Below are 24,880 nucleotides of genomic sequence, written 5' to 3'. Positions count from 1 at the left end.
GCATTATAATAAGAATTTCTTATAATGTCAGGTACTTACATCATGCCCACACCTTTGCTCAAATTTAGCCCAAGACAGATGGCTAGGACCCAGTGCGAGAGGTCTCCTACCAGGCCTGATAACAAGTTTCTTTGGCTATATAGGGCAAGCAGGATCATAAACACCCGAGCTTCAAGTGGAGTGAACAGGTGGCCCACCACCTTGGATCGCTCGTCACATCTTGGGTCCACAGCCTGGAATGCGGCGGAGGAAGGCTACGAGAAAGGCTATGAGAAAAGGCTTGTGGGTAATCATATCCAGAACCCATGCGCCAAAAACACCGCTGTTGAGCAATACCAACATGATGCATTGGTTTCATCCTGCACGAAACAGCAAATATGAAAAAAACAAAACAAAAGCAGAGCCAGATGTCAGTGATGAAACAAAGTGATCTACGGTCAACAGGCCCCCAAAAATTGCTTTTAATCAAATTTGTTTTCTATGTGTTGCTCCATGGTGACACAAATGTTGGCCTAGTTTAGAGGTCTGAATAGAGCTTCTCTCAGTCCAATCATTTCCTCCATGTATTTGTTTTGGGAGACAGTGGATGGCGGTGATGTAGAGATGATAAGGAAGGAAAGCGATGGTCTGACTGGTGTTTATACAAGAACTTGGCATTTGTTATTAGGTCTGCCGTCATTGGCGGGCTGCACACCATCCTCCATCCTCACACACACACACACACACACACACACACACACACACACACACAGAAAAACACTCTGACCCATATAGGTGCTTTGAACTACTGGCAGGGCCTACAAGATTATCTGGGCCCCCTTCCTGGGGAGACCATTGGGATGTGGGTGCGTGGTGATGTGTGTCAGAATGAAACGTATTTAGAAATGTGAGTGCACGCTGTCAGTCTCGACGTGTGCATGTATTTGTATGTCTCCACTGCAGTTTTTGTGACAGCTCTCTGGATGCTTTTCAAAAAGATGTAAGGTTTAGTCTCCAGGTGGTTTCTCGTTTTCAAACAGGCACTGAAGTTGCTGGGAAATGGAAATGGAGAATTTATGATTTCTGAATTTCTCCCGGGATGGTAGAATCCTAGTCTATTAATATTCCGCATTATACAAGATATTTCCAAGGGCTGAAAACAGTTAAAACCAATCTATCTTTGATAGGCTTGACATGTCAATATAGAGGTATTACAAACTGTTTAAGTTGAACAAGCAAGAAAAGTTTCCTCTCCAACTGTGGTAACTGATGTGTTGCCTGTTTGCAGCTCTTCCATCTTGATTACTCACAAATCCCACATTAATTAGCTGTGTGTTTCAGTCACTTCCTGTGGCTCGACCCTCGTATGGGCTCCCCGCGCAATCTGCCCTATCGACTTACAGGGCGCCAGGGATTTTTTTCTTTTCTTTTTGAAGGCCACTTCGGCTTCAGAGGCAAAAGAAACTCTCTGATCTGACGGCAAAAGGAAAGGGCCCCAGCAGCCTGGTGTTACAAAAAAAATGGATGACACACACACACACACACACACACGCTCAAATAAAGTTAAGAAAGATTTGGTTGAGAAAACAAACGGCAGCATGGAACAATGACAATCTGGTTCCTTTGGTAATTTCCTGTCGGCATTCATTCGTGTGATGTGGTTGTGACTGTTCTGTCGGGATCAATCAGACCTGCGAGCAGATGGCATCGCACTCCTCTGGTGGACCGGGGATTGTCTGTGTTTTTTCAGAGACAATAATTGGCCTGCTATGTCACGGGCTGGAGCGTACTAACAGGCTCTGCCATCAGCACTGCGTAGTATCGACACATCTCCCTGCAAACCGCGGGCTTTTTTACGTATCGGCTCAAAGTTCCGCTCGTCGTTGTCAAACTTAATAAGCTACGATGACAGGGCTATTTAAACGGCGACACATCCGAAGAGCACGCATACACGCGGAAAGACCCGAAAACGTTAAGTGCGGTCCTCTCATTCATCATTCAAGCCACAAGTATAAAAGCCATCATGGCGACTGCCGGCACAAAAACCTTGGTCTTTTTGTCTTTGGATATTTCGGGCTGTTCACGCCATCCAAAGATATCATGATCTGCATCAGAAACTGTTTGTTAACAAGGTTTGCATTTAGGTGATGGAAGCCAGTGTGAATAATCGGAACCAGATGTGAGAGACCCAGCGCAATGTGTAAAAAAAAAAAAGAAGCAGGGTAATTGCATGTTTCTGTGTGTGTGTGTGTGTGTGTGGAGTGTGTGGTGTGGGTGTGTGGGTCTGAGCTGTTAGGCTCTTCAAAGCTTTGATGTTGAAGCTCCTAAATGAGGGCCACCAGAGGTCCGGACTAATGGGACATCATGGAGAGATTATAGGCCAAGCATGGCAGGCTGACAACATGGCATTATATGTATGAATGCGTGTGTGTGCGTTTTGTGTGTGTGTGTGAGTGTGTGTAAGACAGAGAGTGGGAGTGTAGGAGTTTATGTGTGAGGGTGTGTGTGTTCCTCTTGCAATTAAAAGTGAAAGTTTATCGGAAGTCTCGGCTGGAGTTGGTAATTACCGAGACACTGAGTTGCGTCCGCAAGAACGTAAACAAAAATGTATCTACACGTAACATCCCAAGAAGTTTTTTACCAGCTTTATTCATAATATGGTATAAATCCTTTATTAAATAATCATAACAATAATTATAATAACAATCATAAAAAGAGCATTTCTGTACAAAGACCCCTTTTAAAACAACAACAGCAGTCCGAGCAGTGCGAAGGGGGGATCCTATCATTTCATGTTGTTCCTCCTCCCGGCAGGGAGGGAGCGCTGTCAGTGTCACTCTCAGCATCAGCATCTTGTATCATGTCCTGGCTCCAAAGGCAAGCTGGATCCCCGAGGCTCCAAGGCACTTTGAAAAGAGTCAGTGGGGTCCAGAGATGCAGGCCTCAAGAGTTGAGGCAGGGCAAGTGTGCGCGCATGTGTGTGTATGTGTGTGTGTGAGCATGATGAAGAACAATGGGATGGCATGTTGAACGTGTTTTCGATAATGCTGACTCTGTTTTGTACTTCATAGTCGTAGACCTCAGCAGCAGCCATTGTTCCCTTCATATTCATATGTGCGTCCAAGTGAGCCGAGTGTGCATTTATGTTCTGTATACACGTCCGTATATACAAGCAAAACGTGACAGCGTTTGGAGAAGTTTTGCAATTTAGGCTGTGTGTCTCCGAATCCTCTCACCCTTCTTCTCATGGCTTACGAGTTCACCTCACCTGCGAGGCGAGGCCCTTTCTCTCGGCCTCGCCCGCCCTGCGCTGGAACGAAACAAAAACAAATAAACAAAAAAGAAAAACTGATTCGGGAAGTCGGCCTCATTCAGCCAGTAGGTGGGGGTGTGGTTGGCGCGATGTGTGAGTTTAGGGAGGGAAGGGGGGGGGGGGTAGGTCCTTTAACTCATGGCTTCTTGAGGTCCAGCGGTACAAAAAAGAGAAAGGGAACTCTTCACTTGACGTTGCCTCAAAGTTATTTCTCGACATTTGAGCGGACAGTTTAAGGCTTGGAGTGTGTGTCCGGGGCACACAGCCGCTCACATTTGAGAAGAGCTGTTTTTTTGTTTTTTTTTTGTTTTTTGGCTGTGCCTTTTGTTTTTGAATCCCATTTGTTGTTTTTCTTTTTCTGTCCTCATGAAATCACCGAGAGAACATCGCCCCTGTGAGACACATGAGAAGTTTTAGTGCTTTGTCAGCCATATCTTTCTCAGTCTCTCTTTGTTTCTCTTTCCTTTGTAGATTTCATTCCCTGCTTTTCTCAGCAATCCATAGGTTGCACTGACCAAAAGTTCCTTGACCTTTCTACATCAAACACAATGTAAACATGACCTTCTCTTGGACGGGAACCAGTGGCAACAGTCGCCGACTACTAAATCTAAAACAGTGACTATCCCTGTCATTTAAAGAATGCATTAAAATGCCCCTCGTTTCTCCGCCTTCACACCCATACACACAAACACACACGCACAAACATACACACACACACGCCTCTTTTTCTACTTATCTGCTATCGCGGACTGGCGACAGGCCAAACAGAAAACACTGAACAGAAAGAGAAGTGACAAACTCGAGGGATGTCAGTGACTAAAAATACATAGACTTTCATGACGTAAAGAGGATAACCGAGGCCGATAGATTGCGGGGTCTACAACCGAACGAAAAGCAGAAGGGTGGGGGTGGAGTGGATGGAGGGCACACATAGGAGCTAAGATCTAGGCCACTGTGTTCACATGTGATTAAAAAAAACAAAACAAAAACACTTTCTAAGCAGATTCCTAACCTACCACCTTTCCAACACGTGTTCTGACTCTGTAACGCACAGTATCCAGTTTCAAAACTAGACCTTTTACAAATCTATGATGCATTTACAAGGCGTTCTCTTTTGGTGGAGCAAGAATCTGTAATTGATATGTGTAGATATTTAGATTTTGAGGCCTAACATCCCTGTAATGAAACAGTCCACGCGGGGGGGACACACACGACTGACTGTCTCTCTCTCGCTCATTGGTTCTTTCGCCGCAAAAAAAAAACAACCAACACCTGACTGTGCCATGTTTTCAAAACAGGAAAGGAAGTGACGATCTCGTCCTCCCAGGCATCTTTATCGTCGAGGAAGTAAACTGACTCTAAGGTGAACTGGAGGGATTGAAGAAAATAGTGAGAGGTTTTCACGAAACAGCTGCATCTCACGCAAATTTTCCGTCGTCTCCCGCGTTTCCACTCACTGCCTCTTCACGCCTCGGTGCAGCATCGCTGTTGGTTCAGTTTGACTTTGTGCTTAAGACCGTCGTACAGTTCAAAGTTGTAGTTCTCCAGGGTGGTGGAAGAGCGTGACGACAGGCCGCTGTAGGAGCAGGTGCAGTAGAGGAGGAGTCCGGCACACACCGCCCCGAGCAGGACGCCCAGGGAACTCATGACAATGATCGTGACGAGGATCGGATCCAGGGTGTACAACCAGGAGTTATCCTTCTCCGACACGCGTGTCACTGGAGGCTCCGATGACGGCGGCGCCGTGTTCCAGTCTGAAAACAGTAGACCTGTGATCAGACGACAGGTAAAAAGGACGGTAAAAAATTGAACGCAGACTCTCACATTGACTGATTGGGCAACACAAAATTGGAATACTCTCCAAATGAAATGCAAATTTTAAAAAGCGGCACATGCAAATCGGTGCGTATTTCCATCCTTCATGCTTGCGCAGAGTTGATTCATATTGATAAATGGAATATATTAAGATAGCGCACTCCACCAGTGCAAGAAGAAGGTCCGCCCGCTCTGATTGTGTCGTCAAAATACATTGTAACATTGTCTTTCTGTTTCCCGATCCATTACGGCATTTATATTTGTTTACTGGAAGGCATCGAGGAACACTTTCTCTCTAATGTTTTTATCGGCTGTCCTGAAGAACCTTTTATCAATTAGGGAAGTTTACATCTCTTCTCAGCATAAACTTCATGGCAGTGTATGCTACGCCAATTTTTGAATTTGCACAAAATGGTGGTAGGATACCCTGCTTAAGATTTGCAAAATCAAATTTGCAATGGAACACTGGTGTTATAATTACAACTTAGTTATTATTAGCATAATTGGTTTGACCATATAAATAGAGGTGGGGTACCAAATGAGTGAATTGACAACAATTAAAAACAGCCAAAATAAGCTTCACAGCTAGTGGACTAATATAATTGTAAGTTTATGCTACAGTATCTCACACTTGGATATATATGGAATAAAATCATGTTAATAAATTGGATTAACTTTAAAGGAAAACCTTGAGTATGCTGAGTACCATACCCATTAATAATGACTAAGATTTCATAAAGAAAATATTTAAAATGAAATGAATTACTGTGCGATGAATCAGAGATCAGCTTTCTTGATATTTACAACAGAATTGCAACAGTAAGTGATGCTTACTGGAAACCTCTCGGAAACAGCAAGGATATAATAGCTTCTGCTTTCATTAGTCATGTAGCTCACTCTTACCTCCACCTTGCGAATTTCTGCCACTGAAAAGACGTCCATCGGCAAATTCATTTGGTATCTTAACTGTTAGACAAAAGCACAGGACATACAGTCTTTAATAGTAAAGAATGCGTTTACACATACCTATTATTAAAACAGCGCGAAACAGTACTATCTCCTTTGCGATAATGATCATATCTTCATGTAACGTGTATGAGATCTGCCCTCTAAACACAAGAAACTCTTGGAAATGATAGAAAAATATGACTTTATTAATAGAGAAAGATCATTATGATACATTCCTGTCAAACACACAGTCATCATGTAGCATACTGATGATATAAGACTGTTCATTCCATGTGAATAAAGTTGCAAACATGTCATCGGATAATAAACGTTAACAATATCATTGTTAAAAACATGAACACTATTACTGTCAAGTTTAAGAGCAGCTTGTTGGATGATCTAAGAAGAAATAAAAACAACAACAACCCGGCCAAACACATCCACATTTAAGTAGTGCTTGCAACAGTTTTGCTCTCCCTTCGACGAAACCCACGGCACCTCCGTGCGACAGAAAAACAGAAATTGACGGAACATCGAAAGTTTTCAAGCCCAGAGACTCAAGTTTACTTTGACTTAAGATGAATTTTCTTTTTGACTCTTCGTGTCCGTGCATTCGTGTCTGAATGTGTTTTGCGCTTACTGCTGCTGGCAAGCACACGAGAGTGGGAGTAACTGCTTGGCAAGGCACACGTCTAGATCTGGAGGTCTTCAACAGCCAATGGCATTATTAATACGGTTTCCCGGGCAACTAAAGTTGGCAGTGTACTGTGCAGTAGAGGTGCAGTAGATGTAAGAGAAAAGTGCTTACAGCAGCCTTAATAAATGTTATCTGTCCATTAACTAATTACAACTATTAGAAGCTTGGAGCGTAACGGTGTTTGGATGGACCAAGTAAGGTGTCCAATCAGCCCTCTCCAAGCTCATTTTAAATCACACGAGCGCGTGCCAAAAAACACTCCCGAGAGAGAAAAGAGCAGCTATGGCAGTGTGGCAACAAATTGACACTTTTTTGCTGAGCTGTGCGCAAAAAAGTCGATGGAATTTCGCTAGTGTGACAGATTGTGAGAGAACGCTCCATCAAGCTGCCGAGCTAGGAGCTCGGTTTTATCCGATCCCTGGTGAACTTGTGTCGAAATCACTGCACTGAACCACTGACAGAGCGACGGGTGCCAAATGGGCCGTTCCTCAATAAAGTAGGCTTTAAGTTCCCAGACATGTTAAATATTACCGAAAGTGCATTAACGATTTCTTTTCGTTTTCAACAGTCTGTCATGCAGTCATATGGCACTACGAAAGAACTGTAAAAAAAAAAAAAAAAAAAGCTCTGCCCTCCCGGCTTTGATTCTTTCTGGGCTGTCTCTCAAAAGTTTAGCATATACAGCGAAACGCAGTGCTTATGGCTTCCAGCTGGTTCAATGGGGATTGTAGGAACATAAATCAAGATAGAAGTGGCAATGGCGGACAGCTGCGTCTATTTACAACCCTACAAGCAACAACAAGCACATATTCACACTAAAAAAAATAAATTAAAAAAAAAAAAAAAAACGCACCATGGCTTGGCTCAGCATGGCTTTCATTTTGGCAGCTCAAAGACACTGGGAACAAGGGGTGGGGGGGGTGGGGGGGTCGCGAGGGAGGGGGTTGGTATCAAGCATATATGGGAAAGGAGCAACATGCTTTATTATGGCAGAGAATCAAGATGAAACACTAAACACTATAGACGGCCGCATCCATCACTGACTGATGCGTTTATCAGGAGAAGACAAGACGTTCAATCAAATGAGCCGGTTACCCCCATTTGCGATGTAGAACTCTTAAGTATGATGGATTTACATTCCTTTGTATTTAAGATGTGCACATGCTCAGTTGACAAGGACAATGGACAATTTATGTTGCTTCTTTGTAATAACATCCTCACTTTATCACGGGCCCGAATGATCAAAGCGATCGGACGATATTACAGAGATACCAAGAGTTGGACTTTTCCAGGGCTTTTCCAGATCGTGTCTTGGGCAAGCGCAGCTAGGTTTCTCCTCCCTCTATCAGCACTGCACAGCTCCTCATGTCCCTGGGGTCTTGTTTTTTAGCCTGTGGTTTGGCAGCTCTGGCTGGCTCTCAGCAAAGAGCCAGCACCACCCCTTCCTCCCAGCTCACACATGGCTGTGTGTATGTCCATGTTGGGGTCATTCCAGGACCACTGGGGATGTAAGGGGCCAGGCGGCACTCAATGATCCAAAACAAGCTGTTCAGATAAATAACTTACTCAGACTTCAGTCCTCTCATCGGGAGCATCACAGTGTGACATTTCGACAGCGATGTCCGTAACGGAACAGAGAAAAAAAAACAGCAACCAAAGCTACATCCATCAGAGCGATATAAAGAGCACTTTTTTTTTTTTTTTTTTTTTTTGCTAATTTTTACTTGGCAGTCGAGTGCACTGTCTATATTTTCACCACCCCGCTGACTGTAAACTAAATCGTGGAGGGGTTTCCTTCAGTCAGTGACGCTGAATCACAACACGCATCCTGCCATCGAGATCAAAAGTGGGCATCCTGCTCTGCCGAAAGAAAAAAATGCGGCTACGTGTCTTTTCAGCAGAGGGTACGGTGTCGGTCCCGGCTGTCCAACCTCACTGTCAGGACTGGCTCCACCCCTGGGGTGGCCATACTGGAGGACCAGTTAGAATACTGGAAGCATTGCGAAGAGCTGTGATAGGCCACTGACAGCTGGCTCTTCTTGGTGGCCAGGTGTTGGCGGCAGCAACAGAGGGCTCTGACAAAGATGGCCACTGCCAGCAGAAGGAGGGCACCTCCAGCGGCCATAATGTAATACCAGTGGATGGGCAAGGGAGGGACAGGAATGCCTCCCCCTGGTGGAGAGATACACAATAATTGGCTAGCGAGAAAGAGAGGGGTGGCACTTGTTTCTTTTCTACATTCTATCCCTATTAGTCCTCATCATACAAACAGCAGGCTTGCATCTCATATGAGCGTGCATGAGCATGCTGGTTAAATAAAAGAACAGAAATCTCCAAGGCCAAATAAATAAGAAAAAAAGCCCAAAACAAACAGAACAAAAACTGACATGAAAATGCATCCACGTAGCTTGAGTTGATGTTCGGGGAACATTTTCACACCAAGATTATCAAAAGATTTGGTTTGAAATCAGTCCAATTGTTGAATTGCGCAAATGCAATGTGACTCCGTCTTCATTTTTTTTTCCAAGACTCCAATGAAATGACTTGGTGGGAAACAAAAGCCGCCGAAATTAGTAGTAACGGCACCCTACACGCTAAATTAAAAGAAGCTGTTTCTTCCTGTTTCAGACAGCGAGCTCCAAACAGCCCCTTGATGGAGACTCTGACCCACGCAAACCTCAGTTGGAAACCACATGGGAGTCGAGGATTCCAGAGCTCTCAGAGCCGATATTGAACGAGGATTTGTTATTTAGCTGGCTCGAGTTGGGAGATTTGTTTTGAGTGCATAATTTATCCCGTTCTCTAGGCTTGGTTTTACATTTTTTTTCTCTTCCTTCTCCCGCACATCAACCTCTTGGCCAGTCCTCTCCTCCTCAAGCCGAGCGCGGTCTCCTTGGAGACCGTCTCCACAGATCCTCTACACTGCTGCCTCTGGCAGGACCTAACATTGCCAGTTCTTGGGAATAACCAACTAACTGCCTTCCAGGAAGTCTCTTATCTATGATCCAAAGAAATCCCTCCAAAGACATAGAAATCTAAAAGAAAAAATGAAACCGACCTGTAACATCCAGCTTTGCCATGGATATCAGTAAAAACTTAGGGAATGTCACACTAAACTAGGAAGAGTGAAGTTGAGCTGATATTTGGACCATGACACGTAATTACAGAGAGAAATGGTGCGTGCTCCTGCTACTTCACATTGCACACTCTCATTAGTTGGAGCTCCGTTGGGGAAAGGACAGACACCCGAGCTCGCTGCTGCTCAGTCACTCTATCTGATTGCTGTTCATTGGGGACGCCGGTGTGTATGAGCAGTGATATTAATGTGTGTTTTTGCGCATGTTTTCAGGGGTGAGAGACTCCGCATGAGTGGGTGTTATGGAATAGAAGGGGTAGAAAAGCCGAAGAAGTGCACACACACACACACACACACGCGCGCACGCAGACACACATCGTGTTTGTGCTGAAACTGCCGAGGTCTTATCTTATTGGAAGACATTATGAGATGCCAAAACACTGACTTCAATCTCATACGGTCCCCCAGGATCCTATGAAGTTATATAAAACCCTTCATGTTGAGTCAGACAGCTTAAAATTAAGAGTATGTTGCGCTTTTCAAATACCGTGAGGTGCGCTTGATTTAGCTTTGCCGTTTGTGACTAATCCCGTTTTCCACAGAGACTGACAAGGTAAAAGTAACTCACTTAAAAATAAATGAATAAATAAATAAATACAAAAAGGACTGAACCAACTTTTTTTCCAACCACAACAGGGATTGGGTCTCATTTGGTATTTATAAATTCAATAATTCACTTCTTCGCGAGTTGTTAAAACATTTGCTGGGTCGTGTATACATGCTGTCGATGTGATGAATTATCTGTTTAACAAAAAAAAAGATTAATTGGAAAGCGCACATTTTTTCCAGCCTCTGCAGGGGTGTTCTTGCCATTGATTTTTTTTTAGTGATTGAGATATCTTAGTGCTGCCAATCAAAAATAAAAACATAAAAAACCCCAGGCCAGAGCAAACAAACGAGCAGGAAGCAAGACCAGAAAGGAAGTGACATCGTAAAAAGAAATCTCACCTGTCATTTCGGGAGAAAAGGCGTTAAAGGGTTCTGCGAGGGCAGAGAGAGTCAGAGACAGCAAAATAGAGAAAGAGAGACAGAATTGTTAGATAACTTTTACTTTATATTAGGAAAAGTCAACAAAATGTCAAATAAATGTCAGAAGACGATCACTCTCCTCTCGAGGACATTATAGTTAATTCCCCAGATAACTCAAAATTATTATGGCATTTACCTGAAAAAGCCATTTCAAATAGTACACTGTACGAGTTGGGAGTTTGCAGCGGGTTTTTGCCGTGCGTGTTCAGCGTAGGTTGTGTGTCCGCGGGTGTGCGCGTTCTCATCTTGGCGAATGTCATACATTTCAAGTTGTTTATCTCCAGATTCAGCTGAACTGTAGAGAGCATTTTTTTTTGTTTTTTTTATTTTTTTTTACTTGCTGGCTAGCTTCGACTGCCCAGAACGTAAACACAAAGATTTGGTGTGTATCTGTGTGTGTGTTCCGAGGGGTTGGGGGGCAGATGAGAGACAAAAGGCAGAAAAAAACGAATGGGGAACCGGCACCTTTTTGGCGGGAACACCGTGTTGTGAAAACCTCAAACTGTGTTGGGTGATAAGCCCAGTCCCAGCTTTTGGGAGTGGCAGAAGACGGGAATGCAGCCTTCCAGAGCTGCTGCGCCGTTCGGATTCTCTCAAGACCCACGACACACACGTGCATACCGACTTTCTGATTGGAAAGCGCGCGGAAATATAGGTGTTTGTCATGAACATGCGAGCAAGCAAAGGCCCTCTGCCATTTGTCCGGCTCTGATGCACATTGGCCGTCAGTCAAAGTGATGATAACTGTTTTTTTTCTTTTTTGGCTCCACACCCACAGCTTGGTCTCTGATCTCTTTAAGACCCTCTCCAAAGCCCCGGCTCGGGCAAGATTAAGGAGGCTACGCTAGCTCTCGGCTCACACCAGGCACCTCGAAAACTTGCTTGGGAAATAGCCTGTCTAGTAATTCCCTTTGACAGCTCGGGAAAAGCTCTGTTTACAAATACGACCGAGCGCAATGGAGATAGCAGGAAGAGGAGAGAAAGGAAAGAAGAGAAATCTAATGAAACATAGATTAGCATCACAGAGGCCCACGGGGCGTTTATGGCCTACTTTTCTTATTCTTCTTCTCTTTTTCCATTTTTGTGGCAGAGTAAATGCCATCCCTCCCTCTCCTCCTTCCTTTCATCTCCATATTTTGTGGGGTTCTTGGAATAGAAACAGTCTCCCAAACTGGATTGGGAGGATCAGGGGAAGAGGAAGGAGTGGTGGGTGTAGCACGTCTTGTGTGCGTGTGTCTGTCTGTCTGTCTGTGTGTCTGTGTGTGTGTGTGTGTGTGTGTGTGTGTGTGTGTGTGTGTCCGCTCAAGGATTTTATGGCTTGAAGTGAGTGGGTGAGGGGGTTGGAGAGAAAAAGCGAGAGGTTGGAAAGTGTGTGAGTGTACTGCATTTGTGTTTATTTGTCAATATTCTTCTGTATGGAAAATTATTTTGGCAGAAAAATAAAATGTATGAATAGTTTGTCCCAGTCTGTCTGTCAAAATCTTGCACGGTGTGACATTTATGTGTGAGTATGTGTGTGTGCGTGTGCGTGTGTGTGACTAACCTGTGCATACTTCCAGAGGGGTGCTAGAGCTCATGTGGATGTTGTCTATCCAGATGTGTCCTCTGGTGCCGTGCACAAAGGAACCCTCCATCACAACCTGAACCAAGCCGAGGAAGAGGAAGAGGAAGAGGAGGAGAGGACAAGAGGCAGAGGAAGAAGGAAACGGAGGCAGGATGGAGGGGAACGTTGGGAATTGAGGGGCGGAGGCAAAGTGAGAACGGGGACAAGAGAGAAAAGGAGGAGGCGGAAAAAGGAGAAATAAATAAAAACTTAATACAGTGCCAGTGATTTCAAAGTTATTCTTGGTGCTCTTCTTCCTCTCCTCTGCGAGCCTCCCCACCTTACTTTTTTATGAGAACATTAACTGCTTCTCCTGTCAGTGACAAATGCACAGTGCTCCCCAAACAATCACACTGCCGGAAGATACGACACAGCTTTTTTTTTTTTTTTTTTCTGTTTGAAGTAAAAAACCTGGCTATCGGTGACAAAACACGCCGTTCCCCTTCTCTTTTCACAAATATAAGACAGGAGGTTGACTTTTAACAGGATTTCAAATGTATTGCTGTCACAGCTTTTTTTTTTTTAGGTTGCGTGCTTTTCGGTGTGATATGGTTCTTAAGACTGTAAATAAGTGTTTATCAGTACCTGGAAGTCTTTGGGGGAGCGCGGCAGGATGGTGCGTCCTTCCTTCCAGACGGGGCCTCGATCGTCTTTCAGCGTCCAGAGAAGGGTGTCTACATTTTCGGCGTCCCGAAGCAGGACCCGGAGGTGGCCTTGGGCGTCCCCTCCCATCTGATAGGAGAAGATGAGGCAGAGGGGCCCACTGTCTGCCACCACCATGGGGCTGATGAGTCGTGCTCGCTGCTGCTCCGTCTTCAGGCTGGCGTCCAGGTAAAGATAGCTGTTGAGCTCTGAACGAGAGTGATGTCACGTGTTAGGGTTGATCTTATAGAAAACAATCAAGTTTTTTCATCAAACTATAAACTGTCTGAGGTGGTCTCGTCGAGGATGAACAAGTTGTTTAATTAAAGCTCAATGCAACCACCATCCTAAAAGATTGATAAATAAAAAAAAAACGAAAGTGATATTTTGTATATGCCTATACATACATATGCATATCTAAATATACACACATACATACATATGTATGTGCAAATAAACACATATAGACATATACATAAACATTCATATACAGACACATATACATGTGTGTGTATACGCATATACACATGCACATAAACATACATATACATATACATACAGGTTTGTGTATACATATACACAAATACACACTTACACATATAATTATACACATATAAATACACACACATATAAACATTCATTTACGATACATATGCATACACACGCACACATATATTCATGCATAAATATTTATTTATATACACATATAGATACAGATACACTATATGGCCAAAAGTATTCACTCATTCATCCAAATAATCAAAATCAGGTGTTCCAATCACTTCCATGGCCCCAGGTGAATAAAATCAAGCACCTTGGCATGCAGACTGTTTTTACAAACACTTGTGAAAGAATGGGTTGCTCTCAGGAGCTCAGTGAATTCCAGTGTGGAACTGTGGATGCCACCTGTGCAATAAATCCTGTCCTGAAATTTCCTCGCTCCTAACTATTCCACAGTTAACTGGCAGCTGTATTATAAAACTATGAAACAGCAACTCAGCCACAAATTGATAGGCCATGTAAACTGATGGAGCGGCGTCAGTTGATGCTGAATCGCATAGTGTGAAGAGGTCGCCAACTCTCTGCGGAGTCAATTGGTTCGGACCTCCAAACTTCATTTGGCCCTCAGATTAGCTCAAAAACAGCTCACAGAGAGCTTCATAGAATGGGTTTCCATGGCCGAGGAGCTGCGTCCAAGCCACACACCACCAAGTGCAATGCAAGTCATCGGATGCAGTGGTGTAAAGCACGCCGCCACTGTGCCACCACTGAATTCTAGAGCAGAGGAGATGCGATCTCTGGATTGACGAATCGCGCTTCTCCATCTAGTAATCTACAGGACGAGTTTGCATTTGGCGGTTGCCATGAAAACGATAATTGTCTGACTGCATTGTGCCAAGTTTGAAGTTTAGTGGAGGGGGATTATGGTGCGGGGTTGTTTTTCAGGAGCTGGCCTTGGCCCCTTCAGCATACCGACACATTCTGGACAATTCCATGCTCCCAACTTTGTGGGAATAGTTTGGGGATGGCCCCTCCCTTTTTCAACATGACTGTGCACCAGTGCACAAAGCAAGGTCCATAAAGACATGGATGACAGAGTCTGGTGTGGATGAACTTGAATGTTCTGCACTCCACAGAGTCCTGACCCCAACCCGATAGAACATCTTTTGGATGAATTAGAGCGGAGACTGAGAGCCAGGCCTTCTCGTCCAACATCCGTGTGTCACCTCAGAAATGCGCTTTATGAATGGTCAAAAATTCCCATAAATACACTTCTGAACCATGTGGACAGCCCTCCCAGGAAAGTTGAAGCTGTTATCGCTACAAAAGCTGGACTAACAGCATACTGAACCCTATAAATTTGGAATCAGATGTCACTTAAGTTCATATGCGAGTCAAAGCAGACTAGCGAATACTTTCGGCTATATAGTGTATACGCAAACATATATATGTGTATCTACATATGCATAAATACATGCATTTACACACACACACACACACACACACACACACACACACACACACACACGTATATACATACACACAACAATTATAATAAAGGAAACGTTTTTTCTCGGTAAGCCCTTGCTTAAAGCAGATAAACTATTATAATTCACTTCTACTTCTTTCTACTTCTACTATCTTTTTATTTTTTTCAAACTCCTGACGCACTACATTTGAAAAAATGTACGGGAAAAAAACGGCTTGTCTTTTATTAGTTTCGCAAGACAAAGTCGGATAAACAACCAAGAGAACAAGTCTATTGTCAAAAAGATCTGTGCTCTATTCTCGAGCTTGGCTCATGCAGTCTCTTGTAAGACTGCCAGAAAATGAGCACAGCTGCGTATTAACTTTCAGTTAGCAAGTTGCTACTTTTGAATGAGCCCTAAAATAACCATGATTTTAATGGGTTTTTAATGGGTAATTTAATGGGTAAAAAGGAAAGTCTTTTGATATCAGCTGTATTTGGATGCTGGGCTTGTGAGTTTGTTGGGTATGAATCTTTTAAATAAACATTCTGTGTGTGTTTATGACTACAGTCCAATGATTATCGTCATTAATCACCATTATCTCCACATTCAGCTTGACTTAAGGCTGTTTTATGTGTTTATACATACAGTATATCCATATGGATAGATGTCAAACATTGTCTTTTTATGCTCATAAAATGCACCGGGTAGAACAGTGAGAGTTCTCAAAGAAAAAACAATGTAACAATTTACCGGAAAATTTACCACATATAATCAGTTCCAAAGCACCTTATAGATGACCAAGGAAAGATTAGGAATAAGCAATACATTTTCCAAGAATAAAAATAAAAATATCAAAAATCAACAGAATAAAAATAAATCCCCCTAATGGTTTCAATTGATGATGCGGGAGATAAACACAAATTGCATTTGTGCTGGGTGTCATAAAATCAGGTTTTCCTCAAATAAGCACACATTGTGGTTATTATTGATGATTTCCGGATATTGAAATATTAATCTTTTTTTCTTATTACCCCTTACAGGACCAGTCACGTACTCATCCATTCGACAATGTCCGGCGTTTATGCTCACAAATGAGCACAGATGTCTTAAGCAGGACCCTTATACCACAAAGAAACTAATCACCACTTACTAACAGGAATAGGATTACTGCTGCACAATAGTCATCTCAAACAATAGGGCATGACAAACATAAACACACAGAAGAATAGTTACAGTGAGAGCGTCATGGAGTGCTACCAGAACTCCAGCCAAGACCCGGAGGGGCAATTTCTCTTCATAACGTTCGAGGTAAATGAATTCAACAACGGAAAAGTCCAACAAAACTCCATTTGTTGACATCAGAGGATGTTTAGTTTGCAAATTGGACGTCGCTATAAATCCCATTGTGAAAGGATAAGATTGACAAGCCCACTGTATGTGAGAGTATATGTGTGTAAGAGGATGAAAATGGGTGCATATGTGTGTGTGTGTGTGTGTTTGTGTGTGTGTGTGTGTGTATGAGGCATCTGTTGAAGAATGTCTTAAGTTGGCCCTGTGGGAATTTGTCCAGTGTAAACAATTTGGAATTTTAAACACATGCTTTATCATGAATAATAGTACGTCTTTGTGTGTTGGGAAGCACTACGTGCCTTGTCGGTTTACGGACGCAAAATAGAAGCTGAGTCAACTTGGGGAGTGTACAGGTATTTTCCACAGCATGCAAAAGTGAGTCTGTGTTAGGTTTTGTTTCCAAGTAACTAAGTCTGTTGCTTTTTTTTTTTCTTTTTTCTCCGTGATAATGCAACATCTGCTTTTTATCACGAGCAGTAGCATACAGTGAAAGTAACAGTGTATGTTTTTAGTCAAGCCACGCTTAAGTTAGAAGAGCTGAGGTGGTGCTGGTGGTGGTAACCCCTTTGCTGGATGCTTTTCTTTTTTTGTACATGTGGCCTTTCTAGCAGATCAAACAAGCAGTATCTGTTGGGACAAATCCTTGACAGCTCCCCTCTGCCCGCCATACGCCTAGGCTCGCCTGTGTGTGACACTTCAGACAGCGTGTGTGACAGTATGTCCCTTGGCCTTTCCCAAGCCTTGCGATGGTTGTGCGCGACGTTTTTTTTTTTTTTTTTTTTGGTCGGCGCACCTAGAGGTGATGTGGAACAAATTTTCGTTTTTTATCATATATTTTAATGTGCGCGCTCAAAACAAACCCCCATCAGCGTGCCTTTTGTGCTCCAGACGGCGTATAATTGAGAATGCTTGGTAACACACAGTACAACGGAGCATTATTAATCCATTTCACAGTGGTCCCGTGCAGTGGGAGACAAACAAGGATTCAATCTATGAACTCCACTTAGAGAGGTTTTTATTGACGGGGGAATATCCCACCAAATAATAGAGCAGCGCAGAGGCTAAATTGAGCTGGAGCCTTATGACTAGTCTCATGCCTTAGGTCAAGAGGTGGACATATGAATGTTTTTTGGGTCACTTAAAAAAAAAAGTTTAACTTCTGCATAGAGGATTAAACAGTAATTTGATAGTGGTGAAATAATGATGTTGTGTTGGCTGGAATGCCTGACCTCTGACACCAGCGGGGGAAATCAAAAGGCTTTGGCGGCGTGCTAGAACGACTGGAAATAATTCTTAATACATGAAAGCCACAACCTGACTAATCTAGGAAACCTGTTCTAATCCAGCTGTGATGAAAGAAGCCACTTTGAAACCCCTTGTCAAAGACAGTTATGACCTAAATAGGTCACGCTGGAGGAAAATCTCTCCCTTTTCGCCCGAGATCTGTTGCCCCGCTGAACATGATCCAGGTGACATCACAAATCTAACCAAAAAGGGGGCAAACTGAGCCTCCGGTTTAATTCCCCACAGCTGTTGAAAGGAAAAAAAAAAAGCTGAATCTTTCATGGAGACTTGCTCAAACCCGATGAATTTTAAAACAAGGCCCGAGCTAACAATCCCCCGCCCTGAACGTGAATAAGAGCGCAATAAAAAAAAAAAAAGAAAAAAAAACAACCTTAAACCCAGAAGGAAATGTCTTTTATAGCTTTTAATAACATGCCAAAAGCTGCACTTTTGATCTGCTGGAATGCAGAGAAGGAGAATGAATAATTATTTCTTCAAGGAGTGTCTAAGTAGATGGAAGTCTACACAGCATCATCTGGGATGTGCCTGAGGTAATTGAGGGGCCGTAACGGACGGCTGGGAATAGCCGCTCATCTTTGGAATCTCCTGCTATGAGTTTAATTTGAGCTTCCGCTTTTTAACCCCTTCCAACAGAGGCATCGCACCACGCAGAAGCTGACAGAGGGCGGGCACATGAGCGGCTGGATGGAAGGGATTCCTTCCGACTCTCTCTGCTCGAATGAAGTGGGGAGGGACTGCGACTGATGTGGAAAACAGTGTTTTGTTTTGACCAGGGACTCCCAGAGTGGGGTCACAACCCCTGGGTATTGATGAGACAGAAAGAATTTATGGACATCTTTCAGAATTAGAAAAAACTAACGTTTTTCTTATTTCAGTAGATTAAAAAACAAAATAAAAAGAAGTCAAAAATAACCAGTAATTTTTCCTCCCAACTTTTAGAAATTATTTTCGTATAATTTTTGCTTTTCATCAATAAGAAAAAATATATATATATTTTTTTTTTCCATGTTCTTTATATTTTTTTGTATTTTCCATAGTTGGATGTTTGATGTCAAAATCATAAGATGGCTTTTTTGCAAAAAAAAAAAAAAAAGAAAAAAAAAGGAAAGAAAAGCTTATGAGCAATAGGAAGATTCAATAATTAGTAAGATTACCCCGAAATTGGGAGGACAGTACATAGGGATTTTCAAAAAATTACCCAAAGAACTTTGGATGAAATAAATGAAATACCTTCACTTAATGTTCTGAATTACTTAATGACAAAAGAAATGTACCCTTTAATCTGAAAACAATGATCTAAAAATTAGATAACTCCAATCGTAAATAGAATTCCATTCAAGATCCCATCAAGTTCATACCTATGAACCTGGAAGAAAATCCCCCCTAATCTAAAATGAAAGCTTTATGCTTTAGCAGCCCCCTCAAGAATACTGCAGGTAGTGATTTTTTGCCCCCAGAAATGTTTGACACCAGTTCACTCACAGGAGCTGATAAATCCAGGTTAATGCATCTGCGCTTGTTCACGTTTCGGATAACAAACGCAGATGCCTCCACCGCAAATTAGCTCTGCTTCACACCGCCTGATGCTGAAAGAGGTGATACAGAAATCCCTGTGGCACAAACAGCGGTCTTGGGCTGGGTTGCTGAATCATTTTTTTTACTATTACGTGGCTGCGGTTTAACGGAGCGGACAGCTATACAATGACTCACACAGAAATCCACGTGACGGGCAAGGAAGACTCACCATGGCTGTGCAGAGACCAGTGGAGGGGAGCGTTGGGGTCGTGCGTCCATCCGCAAAAGCCATGGTCAAAGTCGCACAAGCTGTCTAGCGGAGCAGAGGGGGCAACTGAGGAAGTGGAGAAGGGATAAATAAACAAAAAAACGTCCTTCTTAGATACAAATTGTCATGCAGGAATTTCATTAGCGTCAAAAATAAGACTTCTGTGCTAAAACATTCCTAATTTCCGTGTTTTTTTTTGTTTTTTTTTTTACCTGTAGAGCTGACAGGAAGGGTGGTGGTCTCAGTGGTGGAGGGTATGGTTGGAGTGGCAGTGTCTGCCAGCGTTGTTGTTTCTATGGAAACAAAAGCAACGCAATTCAGGTCAACAGGTGGGTCACAGGAAACAACTGGCAGACCACAGATTGCTATAGAGGGACATGGGAATCACCCAGCTTTTGCTAAAATAAATATTTAATTTCTCCATTGGTTTGCATTAGGGTGGGAGAGGGTAGACTGATGAAAGAAACGCATCCTAGACAAAATTATAATAATAATAATGGCTTTTTTTGCAATTTTTTTTAAGACAGATGGATGCATTTTGGTACCTGGAAGCTAAATATGAACATCACGGCATAAAGGCTGGACGCAGCGGCTAAAACTCCCTCCAAGCATTTTAATTGACCTATTCTATCTGGTTTCTATAATCCACAGAAAATTAATGGGTGAAAAAATAGGATTGGCCATTTTACGAGGGGGTTATGTGGTGTAATATTACTGGGAGGGAGCAGAGACTTCCATTAGTCCTTACGGGGTTGCCTGGCAACTGGTGTTAGCGCTGAAATTGTCTGGCCCGTAACCCTTGGAAAATAACCCCCCCACCCCAAAAAAAAAAAAACACCCCAAAAAACACTTGAGAGTCAGCAGGAAATGACCCCAAAATGACAGGAAAAAAAAGAGAAAAATCAACAGGACAGTAAGAAATGATTAGCACATTATGAGGAAATTAGGAACAAAGCATTCTTGACCCATTTTTTGAAAGAAAATTGCATCTTTCCCGGCAACCCGGGGAAAAGAATGGCCCTGTTTTTCTCATGAGTTCCGCCCCAACGTATCCGAAAACATGCAAGGAGACTGCCGGGAGTGGGAAGACATGAACGGACATTTTGAGCGATCCCTTCTGGTTGTACTTTATCGTAATGTTACGGATAAAGAAAAGTTGTGCAGATATCAATACAGACAAAGTGAAGTCACTGTTCGTAACTAACTGTTTCCTGTCTGCACTTGGTCATCCTGCCCGGAGCGCCGGAGACAAGCCGAGGCAGGCACAGATAGCCCCACAGCACCCGAGGGGGGGCCCTGTCATGTTGTGTCTCAGTGCTGGGTCGTCAGTATCTCTCCAACACACACTGACTCAGATGTAAAGACGCACACATGCACGATCACACAGGTCCTACGTGCTAACACACACACACACACACATACATATAGAATGCCTGGTGCTGGGGTTGATGGATGACTGTGTCTAACAAACTCCCCTCGACCTTGGAGGGGATGATCAACCTCAGGGACCACTCACTCACACAGGCACACACACACACACACACAACCACACACTGTTTGTGAACCAAGGTGAGCACACTAATGTATTTCTCACTTGGCGACCCAGGCACACTTAGAGGAAGAGGAGAAGAGCACACAGTGGATGTATAACAACTACCTTAAACACATGTATCTCACAAACAGAACACGCTCTCATAAATAAATCAGTGATCAACTCCTTAGAGCGCATCACGCAAGAGCACACGTACGGACACATGTCGAGCAGGCTGGTGTTGGAATGCGAAGGCGAAAGCATCATGTTATTGGGAGCAGATGGGTGAACTCGGGTGCATCGTGGGAGCCACACTGAGATTTGGTTTCAACCAAGTAGTCAAATGTTACGTGAGGAAAACATTCATGCAACAAAGTGCTCAACTTGGGGTCAAAAGAGTGATAAAAGTGTTAAATCTGATGTTCCATTTTTCTAAATAGGAAAGAGGGATGATATATTAAATCCATACTATCGTCTTGTAAAGTTCTCTCCTTTTTAATTTGTAGATAAAAAACATTCATGCAGTACAATGTTAGAAATATTTGCATATGAAACAAATTAGACATGTAAAAACAAGCCAACAATTATTAAACTGACATCAGCAAATTACCTGAAAAAAACGGGAAATGAATCATGCTAATAATTCATTTTAAGGTGCCTTGCTCAACACTCAAGGACACAGTACACTGTACATGAAATGGCTGTAGTGAACTGTTTTTTTTTCCAGAAAAGACAGGGACACAGGTTAACTTATAAGAGCAGAGGGAGGAGCACACAGGTAGACTACATCTTGTATAGACAAGGTAATCTGAAGGAGATCAGTGACTGCAAAGTAGTGGTAGGTGAGAGTGTAGCCAGACAGCATAGGATAATGGTTTGTATGGCTCTGGTGACAAGGAAGATCAAGAGGACAAAGGCAGAGCAGAGGACAAAGGGGTGGAAGCTGAAAAGGGAGGAGTGTTGCATGGTTTTCAGGGAGGAGTTGAGAAAGGCTCTGGCTGGTCGGGGAGAGCTTCGAGATGACCGGACAACTACAGCTACTGTGATCGGGGAGACAGGTAGGAGAGTATTTGGTGTATCATCTAGTAGGAAAGAAGATAAGGAGACTTGGTGGGGAAATGAGGAAGTGCAGGAGTATCTACAGAGAAAGCAGTTTGCAAAGAAGAAGTGGGACACAGAGGACTAAAAAGAACAGACAGGAGTACAGGGAGATACAATATGATGTAAAGATAAAGATAGCAAAGGCAAAACATAGGGCGTACGATGACTTTTATGCCCGGTTGGACAGTAAGGAGGCAGAGAATGATCTATAAGGGTTGGTTAAACAGAAAGATAGAGATGGAAAGGATGTACAACAGGTCCGGGTGATTAAGGATAGAGAGGGAAATGTATTGACAGGTACTAGAAAAGTGATGGGAAGATGGCAAGAGTACTTTAAAGAGCTGACGAGTGTGAAAAATGAAAGAGAGGCAAGGGTATAAGAGGTGAATATTGTAGACCACAAAGTAGCAGAGATTAATAAACGTGAGGTGAGGAAGGCATTGAAGAGGATGAAGAGTGGAAAGGCAGTTGGTCCTGATGATATACCTGTGGAGGTGTGGAAGTGTCTAGGAGAGGCAGCGGTAGAGCTTCTGATCCGTTTATTCAACATGATCTTAGAGAGTGAGAAGATGCCTGAAGATTGGAGACGAAGTGTGATGGTGCCCATTTTTAACAATAAAGGGATATGCAGAATTGCGGCAACTATAGAGGGATAAAGTTGATGAGCCATACAATGAAGTTATGGGACAGAGTAGTGGAAACTAGACTGAGAGTTGAAGTCAGCATTTGTGAGCAGCAGTATGGCTTAACGCATAGAAAGAGTACAACAGATGCAGTATTTGCTTTGAGAATGCTAATAGAGAAGTACAGAGAAGGCCAGAGGGAGCAGCATTGCACTTTTGAAGATTTAGAATTTGCATACGACAGGGCACCGAGAGTTGAACTCTGGTATTGTATGAGGAAGTCTGAAGTGTGTCAGACTGGTGCAGGACATGTATGCTAGCTGTGAGACAGTGGTGAGTTGTGCTGTAGGGGTAACAGAGAAGTTCAAGGTGGAGGTGGGTCTTCATCAGGGATCAGCTCTGAGCCCCTTCTTATTTGCAGTAGTGATGGACAGGCTGACAGAGGAGGTTAGACAGGAATCTCCATGGACCACTATGTTTGCAGATGACATTGTGATCTGTAGTGACAGAAAAGAATAGATTGAGGAAAATCTTGAGAGGTGGAGGTATGCTCTGGAAAGGAGAGGGATGAGGGTAATCGCAGCAAGACAAAATATAGGTTTGAGAATGAGAGGAACCCGGGTGAAGTGGTGAGGCTACAGGGAGTGGAGATCAAGAAGTTGGAGGACTTCAAGTACTTAGGGTCAACAGTCCAGAGCAACAGAGAGTGTGGAAAAGAGATAAAGAAATGGGTTCAAGCAGTTTTGAATGGGCGGAGAAAAGTGTCAGGAGTACTATGTGATAGAAGCATATCAGCCAGAATGAAAGGAACGGTGTACAAGACAGAAGTGAGATCGGCGATGTTTGAACTGCTGGAGGTCGCAGAGATGAGGATGTTGAGGTTCTCTTTGGGAGAGACGGATGGATAGGATCAGGAATGAGTCCATCAGAGGGACAGCTCTTATTAGATGTTTTGAAGAGAAGGTCAGAGAAGCCAGACTGAGATGGCTCGATCATGTACAGAGGAGGGACAGTGAATATACTGATAGAGGGATCCTGGAATTTGAGCTGCCAATTATTAAAAATGATTTCACATCCAAAAAAAAGAACTTACCAATAGTGCCTGTTTTCATTTACTAAATATGAAAAATCTGCATGTTATTAATTTAAAAACAAAACAGGACTTCTTTGTCATTTTGCCTTTAAATGCAACAACGGTGTTCTCTCTACGCAGATGCAGAATGCTCAAAATCTGTAAAACTGAGAAGAGGGCTGTTGTTTAGGGCACGCTTGGATGCCTCGCATAAGACAGGGCTCTGGATTTGGAAAACAAAAATAACAAGCGAGCTGGGAGAATTTAACACTGAAAGAGCCTCCTACTGGTAACTTTTCTCATTCCAAATTACTATCAGCATCATTTAAAGACTATGAAAGGCACGAAGGGTATCAAACACGGCGTGATACACAACCGATCTCCTAAAAGGGGCTTCCTGTGGAAATGAGCACGACTGCTCCCCAGCTGTAGAAATGGCAGACATGAAAGGCTCAACCACAGCTGGCAACGGCTTCTGACATTAACTTAGCGTTAATGCCATGTCCTTTATGGCAGTCATTAGCTACTAATGAGACTCTTATCGCTGTTTGCACACCGGGAAGGTGAGGCACGAGAAGCGAAAGCGACCGACTTGCCCAACCTTCTTCAATTTCGAATGCAACCCTCGTCTCTTACCTCCCGCTGGCTCTCGTACTCACGCTCCCTGCTTGTTTTCCGCTTTTGCCTTTTTACTCCTGTCACCCACCTTAAGTCACGGGATAAGGCTTAAAAATAATCAAAAAAACAGCCCAAATATTACCCAAGTGCCGGCATGCTCCTGTGAGTGTACGCCTAAATACACATTAACTCGTGACACCACACAGTCGAGTCCATTAAGATTCTATTCAAGCTCCTGAGCACTCCATGCTCTCAAAGGTCAGGCCTTGTCACAGTGTAAATGTGCTGACCTTTCTGGGGTGTGACAGGGGTGTCAGGGGAGATCTGGACGGGACCGACTCTTGAGATTCATGTGAGTGCGG

The 24,880-nt window shown here is 43.3% G+C and overlaps 1 protein-coding gene across 5 annotated transcripts in view; it reads right to left on the bottom strand.

Moving 5' to 3' along the window:
* Positions 1–4,160: 4,160 nt before the first annotated feature.
* Positions 4,161–24,880, bottom strand: part of nrp2a (neuropilin 2a) — a 69,526-nt gene continuing 48,806 nt past the window's right edge. The window contains exons 12-18 of one of the 5 annotated variants that reach the window (XM_086148143.1): positions 19,786–19,866; positions 19,535–19,639; positions 13,106–13,371; positions 12,461–12,557; positions 10,837–10,869; positions 6,011–6,073; positions 4,161–5,061 (exon numbers count right to left, since the gene is read on the bottom strand). In XM_086148143.1, coding sequence (XP_086004269.1) covers positions 4,757–5,061; positions 6,011–6,073; positions 10,837–10,869; positions 12,461–12,557; positions 13,106–13,371; positions 19,535–19,639; positions 19,786–19,866 — 950 coding nt within the window. In that variant the 3' untranslated portion in view covers positions 4,161–4,756. Of the gene's footprint in view, positions 5,062–6,010; positions 6,074–8,433; positions 8,925–10,836; positions 10,870–12,460; positions 12,558–13,105; positions 13,372–19,534; positions 19,640–19,785; positions 19,867–24,880 lie in introns of those variants that run through there. The other 4 variants (XM_086148144.1, XM_086148145.1, XM_086148146.1 and 1 more) reach the window with 4 other exon arrangements.

This window comes from Fistularia commersonii, chromosome 6 (assembly GCF_037954325.1).
Source record: "Fistularia commersonii isolate RoL2024-O1a breed Wild chromosome 6, RoL_Fcom_v1.0, whole genome shotgun sequence".
Lineage (NCBI taxonomy): Eukaryota > Metazoa > Chordata > Actinopteri > Syngnathiformes > Fistulariidae > Fistularia > Fistularia commersonii.
Note: the sequence above shows the minus strand (reverse complement) of the source record. Positions and strands in the feature narration are given on the sequence as shown.